This window comes from Sphaerodactylus townsendi, linkage group LG01 (assembly GCF_021028975.2).
Source record: "Sphaerodactylus townsendi isolate TG3544 linkage group LG01, MPM_Stown_v2.3, whole genome shotgun sequence".
NCBI lineage: Eukaryota > Metazoa > Chordata > Lepidosauria > Squamata > Sphaerodactylidae > Sphaerodactylus > Sphaerodactylus townsendi.
The window spans coordinates 174,289,951-174,303,346 of NC_059425.1; the positions used below are offsets into that span (position 1 = coordinate 174,289,951).

Here is a 13,396-nt window from a genome sequence, read left to right on the forward strand (position 1 = left end):
TTTCACTCTGTGCTCTTCTGCTTCAGCTTTCAAGTCACAGCTTCTGGTTCTCAACCTGGGGGTCGGGACCCCTTTGGGGGTTGAACGACCCTTTCACAGGGGTCGCCTAAGACTCTCTGCATCAGTGTTCTCCATTATTATTATTATTATTATTTATTAAACTTGCTATACCGCCCTATCCCCGGAGGGGATAGGGCGGTATAATGGATAAAATGTTAGGGTTGGGGGATAAATGTAATGTTAGGGTTGGATAAATGTTAGGGTTGGGGGTCACCACAACATGAGGAACTGCATTAAAGGGTTGCGGCATTAGGAAGGTTGAGAACCACATGGTTGGGAAATTCCTTAAAAAAAATTTTTTTATTGTATCATTTAAATTTTACAGTTTATAATAATATCCTTCTTCATACATTTTCACACAATACATTTTCCCCCTTTCTCCCTCTCCCCGTTTCATCTTCCTCATAGTTTTGTCACACAAACAGCAGTAAGTTCATTCTCTGTAGCCTCTTCTCCCATATTTCTTCATTGACTCGAGTTTCTTTCATCCAGTCCACGTATACGGTCCATATCTTCAAAGTTTCTTTCTGTTTATCTTGCCACGTCTTATTTTTGGTTAATATATCGAAAATATCAAGTGTCACTTGTTCCCAGATATATTCTAGCCATTTCTGAAATGTCCATTTTTTCTTTTCTTTCCAGCCCAAGGCTATTGTTGCAGGAGCTGCTTTAATCATTATTTTATACATATAACTATATTTTTATCCACCCTTCTATCCTCCATTATACCCATGAATATTAAATCATTATTTAAATCAATATTAATCTTCACACAATGGTTGGGAAATTCCTGGAAGTTTGGGGAGGGGGGGGGAGCCTGAGGAAGGCAGGTTTTGGGAAGATGAGTGATCCCAGAGGGGGATGATGATGGCATTGAACCCACCATCCCTAACTGCCATTTTCCCTACAAGATTATTATGGCGCAAATGAGATCAGTTATTGGGGGAGGGGGATAGACAAATGTTGGGAGACATTCAGGACTTATGGAGGTATTAGGATCTTGGCAGCCCCTCCTCCCGGCTTGCAATGGCTTCTGATAGCACAGGAGGGTTGTTTTATTCAATTGACCACTCTCTTGCCCTGGGGCTAAAATCCCAAGTATTCTTAAAAACATGGCACTCCGCCCATTGGAATCCAAGCTAATGACCACAAGCCTTCCCACTGAATTAGGGTTGCCAACTCCAGGTTGGGAAAAGCTGCCCCCAAACCACTTTATGCATGTGACACAGGGATACATACCTCCCTCCCAAAATACTTCTCACTCTATGCCCTTCTGCTTCAGCTGTCAAGTCACAGCATATAAAGATCTTAGAACATGGTTAGGAAATTCCTGAAGGTTTGGGGGTGCAGCCTGAGGAAAGCAGGTTTTGGGAAGATGAGCGATCCCAGAGGGGGACGATGGCATAGGACCCACCAACCATTTTCTCCAAAGGAACTGATCTCTGATCTGTAGATCATTTGTAATTCCGGGAGATCTCAGGGCCCACCTGGAAACAGGCAACCCCGTATACCTGAGATCTATGACTTGTGGGAACTGATCGTAAATATCAATAAAGATGGCTTATCTGGAATGTGGTTTTTCAGTGCAGCTCTGGAAATAACCTTTCAAGTCAGTTGAAGTCAGTGGGGTTAGAAGGTTGTTACTACTTATTTATTTACATCCTTTCTGTGCTGCCTTTCCACCCAAATCAGGGTCCCCAAGGTGATGATATTAACAACAATTCAATAAACATAATTATAAACATATAAAAATATACAAACAGGGAGAAGGGCTAGTAAGTGTGGGAATACCAATGAAAACAAAATAAATTTTCACCCACTGGCAGAAGACAACACTAGAGGGAGTTCTAAAGTTCACAATGTTAATGCTGCACTTTGAATATTCCACTTTCTTAATAGCAGCCTGGAGGGCTATCTAATGATCTTACATACCTGGAGGGTAGTAATGGATGGAGACATTAGATCAGACATTTCTTCTCCTTGCCAAAGTGGATGTAATTTTCACAAGTGTATGCCGATATGGGCAACCTGGTGGTACAGGAGGGATGGCAGGGTGTGTGTGTTCTGGGGCAGGGAAAATTAAGGGAAATATGTCATGTGGAAGATGGAGGACCCATCTTGCTTCTTATCAATGAGAAAACCAAAAGGATGTCATTGCGACATAGAAGTCACACAAACACAATGTCTCAGGCAGAAAAAGATCTTTGGCAAAACCTACTCCTGGGATCCATTCAGCAGAAATGTCAAGGACTGAATGTGGAATGCTTATATATACCACTGGGGCAGTGAATGAGCTTAGAAAATGAAAATGACAGGGATTGGGCAAAAGTGCTGTTATGTCATAATGTCCATCATAATGCTTTGATCTGGCTTCGGTGATGATGTCACAAAGTCATGGCAGAAGATTAAAAGGTGACTACTATCTGTCTCAGTGGCACATTCTGAGTGAACTGTAGCAAACCTGAGGTCAACTACAATGGGCTTCTGAGGCCAAAACATATGAATGGTGAAGTAGAAATTCACATGGGATCTGTGTCAATTGCTTTGAAAGACCTGCAAGGTAAGGTTGGCAGCTGAACAGAAAGGATGAATTGATGAGTGATGGGGAGAGAGCATCTAGTGCAGCCACACATACTCAAGATCAATGAAGGAATCCTTCAAGCCCTGTGTGTGTTAAGTGCCATCAAGTAAAAGGTCTGGACTCCATGCCCTATGAGGAGAGACAGGGAGCCGGGTATGTTTAGTTTGATGAAGAGAAGGTTAAGAGGTGACACAATAGCCATGTTTAGATGTTTGAAGGGATGTCATATTGGTGAGGAAGCAAGCTGGTTTACTGCTGCTCCAGAAACTAGGACCAGGAATAATGGGTTCAAGGTGAAGGAAAAGAGATTCCACCTAAACATCAGGAAAAACTTCCTGACAGTAAGGGCTGTTCAACTGTGGAATGCACTACCTCGGAGTGTGGTGGAGTCTCCTCCTTTGGAGGTTTTCAAAGAGAGGCTGGATGGCCATCTGACAGGAGTGCTTTGATTGTGTGTTCCTGCATTGCAAGGGGTTGGACTTGATGGCCATGGGAGTCTCTTCAAACTCTATGATTCTATTATTCTAAGTCATAGCATAAAGGCATGGGGTGCTTTCTGCGGCACTCCTAGCCCCACGGTCCCTTCGCAGTTGGGTCTCCTCACGTTTCCTTGTTTAAACGCATGGAGGAGTCCCAGTTTCTGCTGCACAGTTGTGTTCGTGCTCGCAGCTGCCTGCCCCCACTCAAAAAGCAGGATATCCTTTAAAGGTAATATAGATATTGCTTATAGTGAAATATCAATATTGCTTTTCATTGCTTGTACATTTGTAGGAAAAAGCTAGCTGTGGATCCCTGTGGGGGACAATGATCTCCCCACTCCTCTCTGGGATGCATGGCCGGCTTTTCCCTAAAAATGCAAAAGCAACGAAAAGCAGTCTCCACAAGATCGATATAAGCAATACTGATATTACTTTAAAGGGCTTTAAAGAAACAAAACAGGCAACCTTGCCTTTTGACTGCAGCGACCCAGAAGGAAGGAAACCTTGCAGCTTGAGGTTTGCAAACTATGGGGCACCTAGGGTCTCTGGCAACACAACTCTAATGGTGTCAAAACTCTAATGGTGTCAGTACAAGAATTTCTGCCCCGCAGGAACGATACGCTGGCTGCGGGGCAGAACACCAGTGTATAATGAGACTCCTGGTGGAGTTTTCAAGGCAAGTGATTAATAAGCAGAGATGGTTTGGCATAGCCTTCCTCTGCTAAATCTTTCTTGGTGGTTTCTCACCAAAGGCCATCCAAAATCTCAGATTTGGTCTCTGACAAAATCCAGCTATACTTTACATTCCACATCTCTCTTCCAGTAATACTACAATCAACGAGCACTTCTCATTCAATTGCTGAATCTGAGTTCATCCACAGATTTGACTGCATCAAGAAAGGGTTCAACCAAGCTGACCTCTTCCTTAGCCAGTTAACATGACTGCCAATGCAATCCCGTCAATGAGCCTGGAGTGAAGTAACTCCATGAAGGATTATGCAATTTAAAACTGGGGATGCGAGGGAGTTGCGAACGGCCTGGGATTTTGTAATTGTATTTTGATGGATTTGTATTGTATATTTCTAACACTCTCAAGTCCACTTTGGAGAAAGCCGTATAGACAGATGGTTGGTCAACAGTTTAAATGTCTAGTTCAGCCAGTGTGGATGATCTCATCTTAGATCCTTTTGAGTTGCCCTGGCAAAGTCACACTGTATGTTTCACAATCTTTTGTGAAACTGCTCTTTGTATATTCTACTGACAGCAAATCCCACTGCTCTTTGTATATTCTACTGACAGCAAATCCATTCTATGCCCCTGAATAGTGGCTCCTATCCCACAAAATCTTAAAGGTTCAATAATCTGTTTGTCTCTAAGGACCCCACTAGAATATTTTTGGCGTACATGCATATGTGGGGAGAATGACGCTGCCAGCTTAGGCATGGCAAGTTTGGAACTTGTTGAACATGAACCCTGGTTTCTCACTGTGACATTAATGCAGTTTATGGAAGATGTGATTGCATGACTGGTGTGTGGGTTCAACTCTTTGACTTCAAGATACTGTCTGAAAGGAATGCAAGAAGCAGGGTCCCATACACTTTGGATTGGGATGGGGCCACCATAGCTCAGTGGTAGAGCATCTTCTTGGGATGCAGAAGGTCCATTAGTGCCTTCTAGCCATCATGGAGTCAAACAGTGGTGGGATCCAAAAATTTTAGTAACAGGTTCCCATGGTGGTGGGATTCAAACAGTGGCGTAGCGCCAATGGGGCTGGGCGGAGCACGACGGGGGCGTGGCCGGGCATTCCGGGGGCGAGGCATTCCTGGGCGGGGCTGTGGCAAGGACTCAGCTGCTGCGCCGGTCCTTTGGCGTGAAATGAATGCACACAGGTGCAGGCTGCCACGCACGCCGGTGCACCTCCTGCTAGACTGCTTCAAGTTCTGCGCGCTACTGCTGAGGAGCGGAGGAGGGGCGTAACTAAGGCAAAAATCACGTGGCAAGATCACAAATTAGTAACCCCCTCTCGGCACACACAAATAATTAGTAACCTACTCTCGGGAACCTGTGAGAACCTGCTGGATCCCACCTCTGGAGTCAAACCTAAATTCCATTGCCAGAAAGCAATATCAAGTGAAGGCCGTGGCCTGTATGCCCCATTTGTTGGCCCTCCATGACAACTGGTTGGCTTCTGTGCAAAAAAAAAGTTGGACCACTGGTCTGATAGAGCCTATACTCTGTCTCAGAAAAAGATGTTAGTAAGGTCAGCTGAGGTGCAGCGGTCCAGAAAATTGTATGCTTCTGCATTAAAATATAGCCCTGAATGAATTATCATTCATATTTACATGCTGCCTTTGTTAAAACCATTACATTGTGCATTATTGAACATAATTAAACTGAATGCCAAAATGCATTTTTACTTTCAAACAAATGAGCCTGGGTTGATAGGCACTAGGACCCAGGTGGAGCATTCTACAACAAAGAAGATCTGGCATGTTGAGTTCTGTGGCAGCGGAATATGCAACCCCACTAACATCTTTTTCTGAGATAGCGTATAGCTCTTCTTACATATGTTCTCTCTTCTTTTGAATTGATGTTACCCTCAAATAGCAGCCACTAGATGCCAGTGTTGCTATGTATTTGGGCCTGGGTATAGTCTCTTGCTCCAGAGGAGGATCTCTACACCGAAATGAGGCAAAACTTGTAGACAGCAGTGCTGACCCACAGAGAAATTCCAGTCTCCCAAACTGTTGCACTATTAGATGCCTTGAGTCCAAGGAAAGAAATCAGGACATAAATGTTTGAAATAAATATACATCTTTCTCTTGTGATCCCTTCTCTCCCAAATCACAAAGTATTCAAGTTTTCAAGTTCTTCAGAATTCATCATCAGCTTGAGCATTTATTTGAAAAGGGAGGGAGGGGGGAGAAAACTTCCTTCAGTTTGGTTGTTGTGCATCATAAGGTAAGATCACTGTCAAATTGAAGGAAGTTTTCCTTTCCTTCCCCTCCTTTCCTACTGAAGATGCATCATGATGAAGATTTATGAGAAATTCAAACGTGTTCCTCAAAACGATTGAGGTACACCAGTGGTTTCCAATCTGGGGTACATGTACCCCCAAAGGTATGCACTGGAGCATTTGGAGGTATATGAGAAAAAATATCTAATGGGTTTGCTAACATGGGGGTACAATTTTAGGGAAATGGGTTACCAAGGGGTACTCAAGTAAAGAAAAGGTTGGAAACCACTGAAGTACACTGTTATTTAGAGCCCTGTAATACCTCGATTAGAGAACCCAGAAGACTCCTGTTTTCATCAGCTCTGGCTGTGTTATTCACTCTCTGTCTCAACACCCCTTTGAACAGATCAGAAGATGCTTTTTAAGAACACACAACCTTCAAATGACAGCTTCAAATTGCAGCACAAACATTCCACTTGCCTTCACTGCCACTTTGGTACTGTTAACATCCTCTTAGTCATTCCAGATCTCTCATGTCTGGGCTCAGAGCAGAAGTACTTTTGGAACATTTTAAGTATTGACAGACGGAGGTTTCACTTCACGCATCTGACAAAGTTTGCCATAAAACAGGCTTGCAATTACCTGTGACTGTTGCTCATCGAGTGGTCATTGGTGCAGTCACCTGGGTATTATGCACATGCTATCCTCCTGAGAAGAGGTTTTTGAAGCTAAAAAATGCCTGGGGGTACTCTGTTCCCCTCCCTCCCACCTTTTGCAGGGCAATAGAGGGGTCGGAGCTCTCACAAAGGGGTCGGAGCTCTCACAAAGTGGATCCTAATGTTCTTCTGGAATTACACAGAACCGCAGATTACAGAGATCCTCGACCTCGGAGCAACCAGAAAGTAGGAGAAATTTTTTTGGAGGGTGCAACCACACCCCCACCCACACACACACACACACCCGTGTTTCCCTAAAAGAAAAGGATTATTTCAAACACATTTAATTATGGATCTTGAAGCTATAGCTGTTCCCTGTTGCAAAGGGGCAAATGTCACATATCTGTGATCCTGATGTTAGGGGTTATGCAGGGGCCAGACTGGAACCAAAACACACTACACTCAGCATCAAACCATGTCTCTGTTCAAAGCAAAACACACACTCATCTTTTATCTGTGCTTGAAGACTGTATCTGTTTCAGGAGTTCAAGGCTGAGCAAACTGCCTCTGTTTCTTCCACATGTCACCTTTGGATAGGGATATTCCCCAAAAGGCAGTTCCCAAACAGGTCTTTTGGCTCCTGTGCCCAACCTTCTAGACTCCAGTCAGATGTTATGGTTCAAGGCTAAATGCTGAGTTGTCTGACATTTGGATTTCCATCTCTTCTTATGATCCTTAATCCTTATGAAAATTTTCACTTTGAAAACACTGGAGACAAAATGACATTTTGCCAACACACCAAGGAGTTGCCAACACACTTATTCGACCTTTTAAGCTGAATAAGAACATGGAAGCAAACTATCTTTGCTGGAGAAATGAAAAATGTGTCTTGGATTGTTTCCATTTACAGATAAAGTAGCCTAGAGAGGAGCATTGGCACATTGTGTTCCCATTAGCATCTTGCTGCTTCAAAGTTTTATTTTCACACGATAAAGGTGGCAGGGAGATTGTAAACTTCAAAGGGTAACTTGGGGGCACAAAGAACACATTTCGAGACAGCTTCCCACCAGAGATTTTAAAAGTTCTCATGATCAGTTTCATACACTAATAGAATAGAGGTCACATTATGAGAAGACGAGAGTAATTGAAAACGACAAGTCAAAGGTGGATTTTGCACAGCACATTTTTAACAAGTTGCAATTGTTATAAATGAACTTGTCATCCCAAAGGAAAGCGAATTCATTTATAATGATTGCAACTCATAAATATGCTGTGCAGAATCCTCTAAAAATAGCAGGAAAAAACAAGAGGTGGACTGACTTTGTAAAGGAAGTTATGGCCTTCATTCAACTGGTTGTTGTGGGTTTTCCGGGCTGTGTGGCAAAGGAGCTAGAATACAAGGCTAATTATTCAATCCACAGAGGAGAGAGAGAATAGCCAGGTGCAATAATTCCCTCATTACAAAAACAGTCAAAAGTCAATTGACTGATTCAAACCAGAGGGGTGGCGTGTATTCAAAAGAAAGATAAAGAAACTCTGGAGGTGACGTAATTTGCAATCCACACGCTCGTCAACATCAGAGATAAGGGCTAAAACTCCAAAGCATAGTGAATTTCAAGGATGATTCATACACAAAAATGGTCAGCAAGCGGAACTTCCTTAATTCCATTCCTGATACGAGAAGTGTTCAAATATGCATAATTTCAATTTTCTCCATGTTTTACCAATGTATTTGTTACAAGTGGAGACTATAAAATATACAGAATTCACAGGTCTCTTTGTGGATTGGATAATTAGCCTTATATTCTGGCTTCTGTAAGGACTTTGCGAGAAGCGGGAGTCAAGCTAGCAGAGTGCAGTCCCATTTGGTTATTTATTTATATATATATATATACCGATTGTATTTTTGTATACTGGTTTGTTTTTTGTAGATTATCCTATTTCAATGTGACAAGTTGTGTTTCTTACTACCATTCAGTTTGTAAGTATTAAAATTTTATATTTTGGGCTGCGGGTTTCTTTGTGGACTTTTTTGTTTATTTGCATTTCTGTTATCATTTTTACAGAATGAGCCTTGAAGTTTCATTACGAGCTCAGCACTGAGTCTAGATTTCCAGCTAGCTTGTTCTTATAGAGATGGCTGGTTTGTTACATACTTGTAAACTTGTGTACATTTCCATTTGAGATTGCAATGAAACATATAAGTACAAAGTCTGTTATTGCACTTCAGTTGGAGGCTTTATTTTGTCAGCATTAAGCTGTAGCCTTGTGGTGCAATTTTGTCCTTGAGGAACTCATCTGGAATACTGCATACAGTGCTGGTCTCATTAGGTCAAGCAGGGTAGCCATTTCTGCATTCTCATCAATGGAAAATTTTACTAATTGGGACCTTTTTAGCTCAGAGGATTAAGAGGCTTACTTTTCATAATCTCATAGAAAGGTTACGTAGTAATCCTGATAAACCATAGATTCATAATAGACAAAATGATATAGGTCACTAATATGGAATTTTTCTGACTGCAAGGGAAAGGAAATCTCCATGTTGAGGCAACATACCTCTGAATCCCAGTTGCCAGAGTGCGGACAAATCAGGAGGCAGGGATGCTGCCCTGCTGGCAGAGGCATGGGGGGATTGGTGCCTGGGGCAATATGGTATCCAGAACACGCCCCCTGCAGTGCCCCGCCCCCTTACCTTAGTTCAGTCGGCTGAAAGAGCTGCTAGCTGAAAAAGCAGCCTAGCTGGGTGAGGCTGGTCCGGCAGCAGCTTCTTCTGGGCCTGCCAGGGCAGGGCAAGGGGGGAAGGGTGTGGGGGACCATTTTCTGCCCCCCACATGACCCCAATGGCTTGTGCACTGTATCTACGCAATTGCCTGAGGGAGGCCTTTTCAATAGTGGTTAGGCAGACTAGAAATCAAGCATCCTATTCCAAGAGGCATCTGATTCAAGCCTTAGAGCATCCCTGTTGCAGTACAGGCATGTAACTTGCTCAGACCTTATTTCCCATGACTGAAACTTAAAACAGGCACCTCTCTTACAAAACAGGGGAAAACAGTATAGCTTTATGCTTAGGATAAACAGTAGCTGCAGCACAATAAGGCAATAACATCAGACCCACAAGATACTTTTATCACTTTGGTTAATACAGCTGTCCAAGATAAATAATGTGATGGAAGGGGTCTTCTTGGGAGATGCGTTTCACGAGATACGACTTGCAGGTTCCATAGAGAATTGCCATCGTTCAGGAACGCAGACTAGTAGAGGTGAATTTCCTTCTGTGGACGGGGCCTTACCCTCAATGCAGGGTACTCAGAAGATCCAACCCAGGTACCATCTCTATAGTGTTGCTTAAGGATTGTAGGATAACATACTTTTGCCATCATTTATTTAATACGTTTGCATGCAACCTTTCCACCCAACATCGTATATTTAGAACTTTAAGCGTTCAACCCATTTAACAAGCAGTTACAGCTGCACACGGGAAAGCTTTGGCACATCATTTTCTGTGCTCTTCCTGAACATTGCTGCATCCTGAACAGCAGCATGAAAGACTCACACTTGAAACAGAGGTAGAAGACACCATTAACTAAGCAAAGGATTAAAGGATTTGATCTTTAACTGTGAAAGTATCCTGGATGCTTACGGCATACAGGCTTGGCCACTTGACTTGGATATCACAGACATGCACAAACAGAATGGCTTCAAACTGTTAGAGCAAGGGTGTCAAACGCTTTGTAGGAGGGCTAGATGTGACATCAATATGACTTGGTCGAGCCAGGCCCTGCGGGAGAGGGGGTTGGCTGCCTCGCTTGGCCCCAGAACTGCACCGAGGGGGTGCCTGGACAGGCAAGCCTGCAGCAGGGTGGGTGGCTGCCTTGAGAGGGTTTATCAGCCCCATGAGCCAGCTGAAGCAATCCCTGCCCTCACTCCCGATCTGGCCCGGCCCCCAGTTAGCATGTTTCACACCTCTGTGTTAGGAAGAAAGCAAAAAGCAGAGCTAAGACTGAATTTTAGGTATAAAACGCACTTTATTTTTAAACTAAAGATAGTTCCCAGAGACCTTAAGAGTGTGCTGGTTACACAAGGGAAAAGAAGAAATGAGTGGAAACAGTCCTATCATCTCTCCCAAACAATTCAGCACTACAAACCGAGCACACAGATGCAGACTTGCATTTATTGAACTCTTATACAATCAGCTGTGTGTAGCAGTGACAAGATTCATATCATACAAGTGTATTGTTTCAACTGGTTGATTTGCAACAGGCGGAGAAAAAAAATAAATACTTTTTCAATTTCATTATGCGCTTAACACTTTGTAAAAAGTTACAGATTATCAGGCTTCAATTGTCTGCTGTCCCGGGGTTGAGGAGTGGGGAATGCGGGTTTTTAAGGACAGGCGAACACAAGATAGTCTAGACCATAATTTCTGAATAAGTTATACCTAGTATACAGAGGCCAGTGGTTAAAGTTCAAGAGCCTATTACGTGCTTAACAATCAAATCTAGCTTTCAACACACACATCTATTAGTGGCCAGACAAAGATAATAAGATGCCCGAGCCTCTTTTTAACTGCCTACACATAGAAGCATATGGTTTTCCAGCAGCAACGACGCAGCACTTTCGTTCAGCCCTTTAATGCCCTTGCATCTTATTAGCACCACAAGTGCACAAGGACTGCTGCCGAGTGCGCTTCATGCGTAGTACTTACTGGCTCATGTCCTGCATATCTGCTCCATTAAGTACAATGATACTTTTTTTTAAAAAACCCTAAGGTCAGATGCTGGCAATTTGGTATATAGTGATTTACAATCTTCAAAGCTTCAGCAAAATCTGGATACAAAAAACACAGGGAAGAAAAGGAACTTTTCACCTGTAAGCTAATACACAGACACTACGTCATTCATTGCAATATATAATGGAGAAAAAAGAACCACCACAAAAAAACCACAACACAAACACACAGATAGCAATAACCTGCAGGCAGTGGGGAAAGAAAAATAGACTTAACTGCAGTTGTGCAATGTGATGGCATACATACGCATAGATGCATGCATCAGTGCAAATGCATGCATTGGAGGTCCTCTTCCTGCAGACTAAGTTTTATACAGTATACAGTTTTCACTGCTAGTCTTGGAGTTAATTCATTTGCACATGGACATTTGGCAATTCAGATCCTAGCAACATGCAGCTATTGCACTTTGGATTGCTCAGAAATCAGATTGGTGCATTACAGTACACAGATTTCATCTCAAAGTTGATCAGCTCCGACTAAATGAGAAGACAAACCAATGATTACCACTGACCAAGCGTCCTAGCGTGATTGGACAAACCAGCAACAGCTCTTTAATTTACTACTGTGGACCACGTGTTATTGCTTCATCGGGAGACAAGAACAGGCAAGGCATTAGTAGCTTTGTTCCGTGGAAAGAATGGCGAATGTACTCCTCAAGCAGTTTTCTGTTCAGCATGAGGACAGTTAGAGACTCTCTGTGCTCTCTGCCATTCTTGGTTTTAGGGAGCCAGTGCGACATCGACATAGACCCGCAGCACTGAAGTGGCTAACAGTGGGACAAATGCAACTTTTCAGCTCCGGTACCTCCTTCTTCAGTCGTTCCAGCTGCTCAGTCTGGAATATATTTGGCTGTTCAGGCATCCAGTCATAAATCCTAAGACGGACGACACATGCAGAAAAAGGGTCTGTAAATGCCAAGCCATCTAGAGCAAAATGCTATTTGCAATAATATAATAGTATAGGTTGGCTTTTCACTAAATTTCTTAAGAATAACACAACCTCATCTTGACTTAAGAGAATGCTAGGGGCAAATGTCAAACTCAACTTGAAAACACAACACCATTTTTATAATATCCTTAAGTGCATCAACCAATGACGATTCTAAAAACACAGTATCCGGCACACCACCACATCAGAGTTTCAAGGCAACCATGTCAACACATTATGAACTGTTGGTGTTTCTGTCTATACTCTGAATCACAGGGCAGTAAAGTTACCAAGTTACAAATATCAGGATGCAAGCATTGACACATGATGCAGGAATTTTTCAGTTGCAAGCCAAGCTCTAAAGCAATTTCAACTCCTACATGTAAGAAAGTCCCAGATATAATGCAAGTTGTATTTTGGCTTAGATTCCTTCTGTGGAGAGTGACCTGCCCACCTGCTCAAAGTGTTGTTCCTGGGGGCACCTCCAAATATAGCCTGGGAAAAGGATGAGTTTGAGGTCAGCTGCCGGGGGGGGTGGGGGTTAGCACTAGGGATCCAATCCTTTGCTTCCAAATTGAAGCATTCCAAGTATCAAAAAAAGGACAAAGGCAGAGCTGCAGGGACAAGGACGTACTTGGATCTCACTTCAGACTGATTATAGAATACTTTAAAAAGGTATTATGAGGACCAAGTACAAACCTGTTCCATCATTTGGAAGTGGAAGATCTGGCGGATGTCTAGAGGAAAAGTAATCCATGAGTCAGGGACAATACTAGTTAATTGCCTGCCTACAGAACTTATTCCACAGCTGACAATTGCTTTACCTCCTAAATCAAAAGTGTTATAACTTTTCATCAACAGCTTCCTTGTGCTCCTCCAAACTATCAGTCACTCATGGTATTCTAGGTTCAGAAAGCATTGCAGCACCACCATGAGCTCTAACTTCAG

At 42.9% G+C, this 13,396-nt stretch overlaps 1 protein-coding gene across 3 annotated transcripts in view; it reads right to left on the reverse strand.

The window, feature by feature from the left end:
* Positions 1-10,737: 10,737 nt before the first annotated feature.
* Positions 10,738-13,396, reverse strand: part of GPCPD1 (glycerophosphocholine phosphodiesterase 1) — a 59,466-nt gene continuing 56,807 nt past the window's right edge. For all 3 annotated transcript variants that reach the window (XM_048500155.1, XM_048500173.1, XM_048500163.1), the window contains exon 20: positions 10,738-12,395. In XM_048500155.1, the coding sequence (XP_048356112.1) occupies positions 12,206-12,395 (190 nt within the window). In that variant the 3' untranslated portion in view covers positions 10,738-12,205. The remainder of the gene's footprint in view (positions 12,396-13,396) is intronic.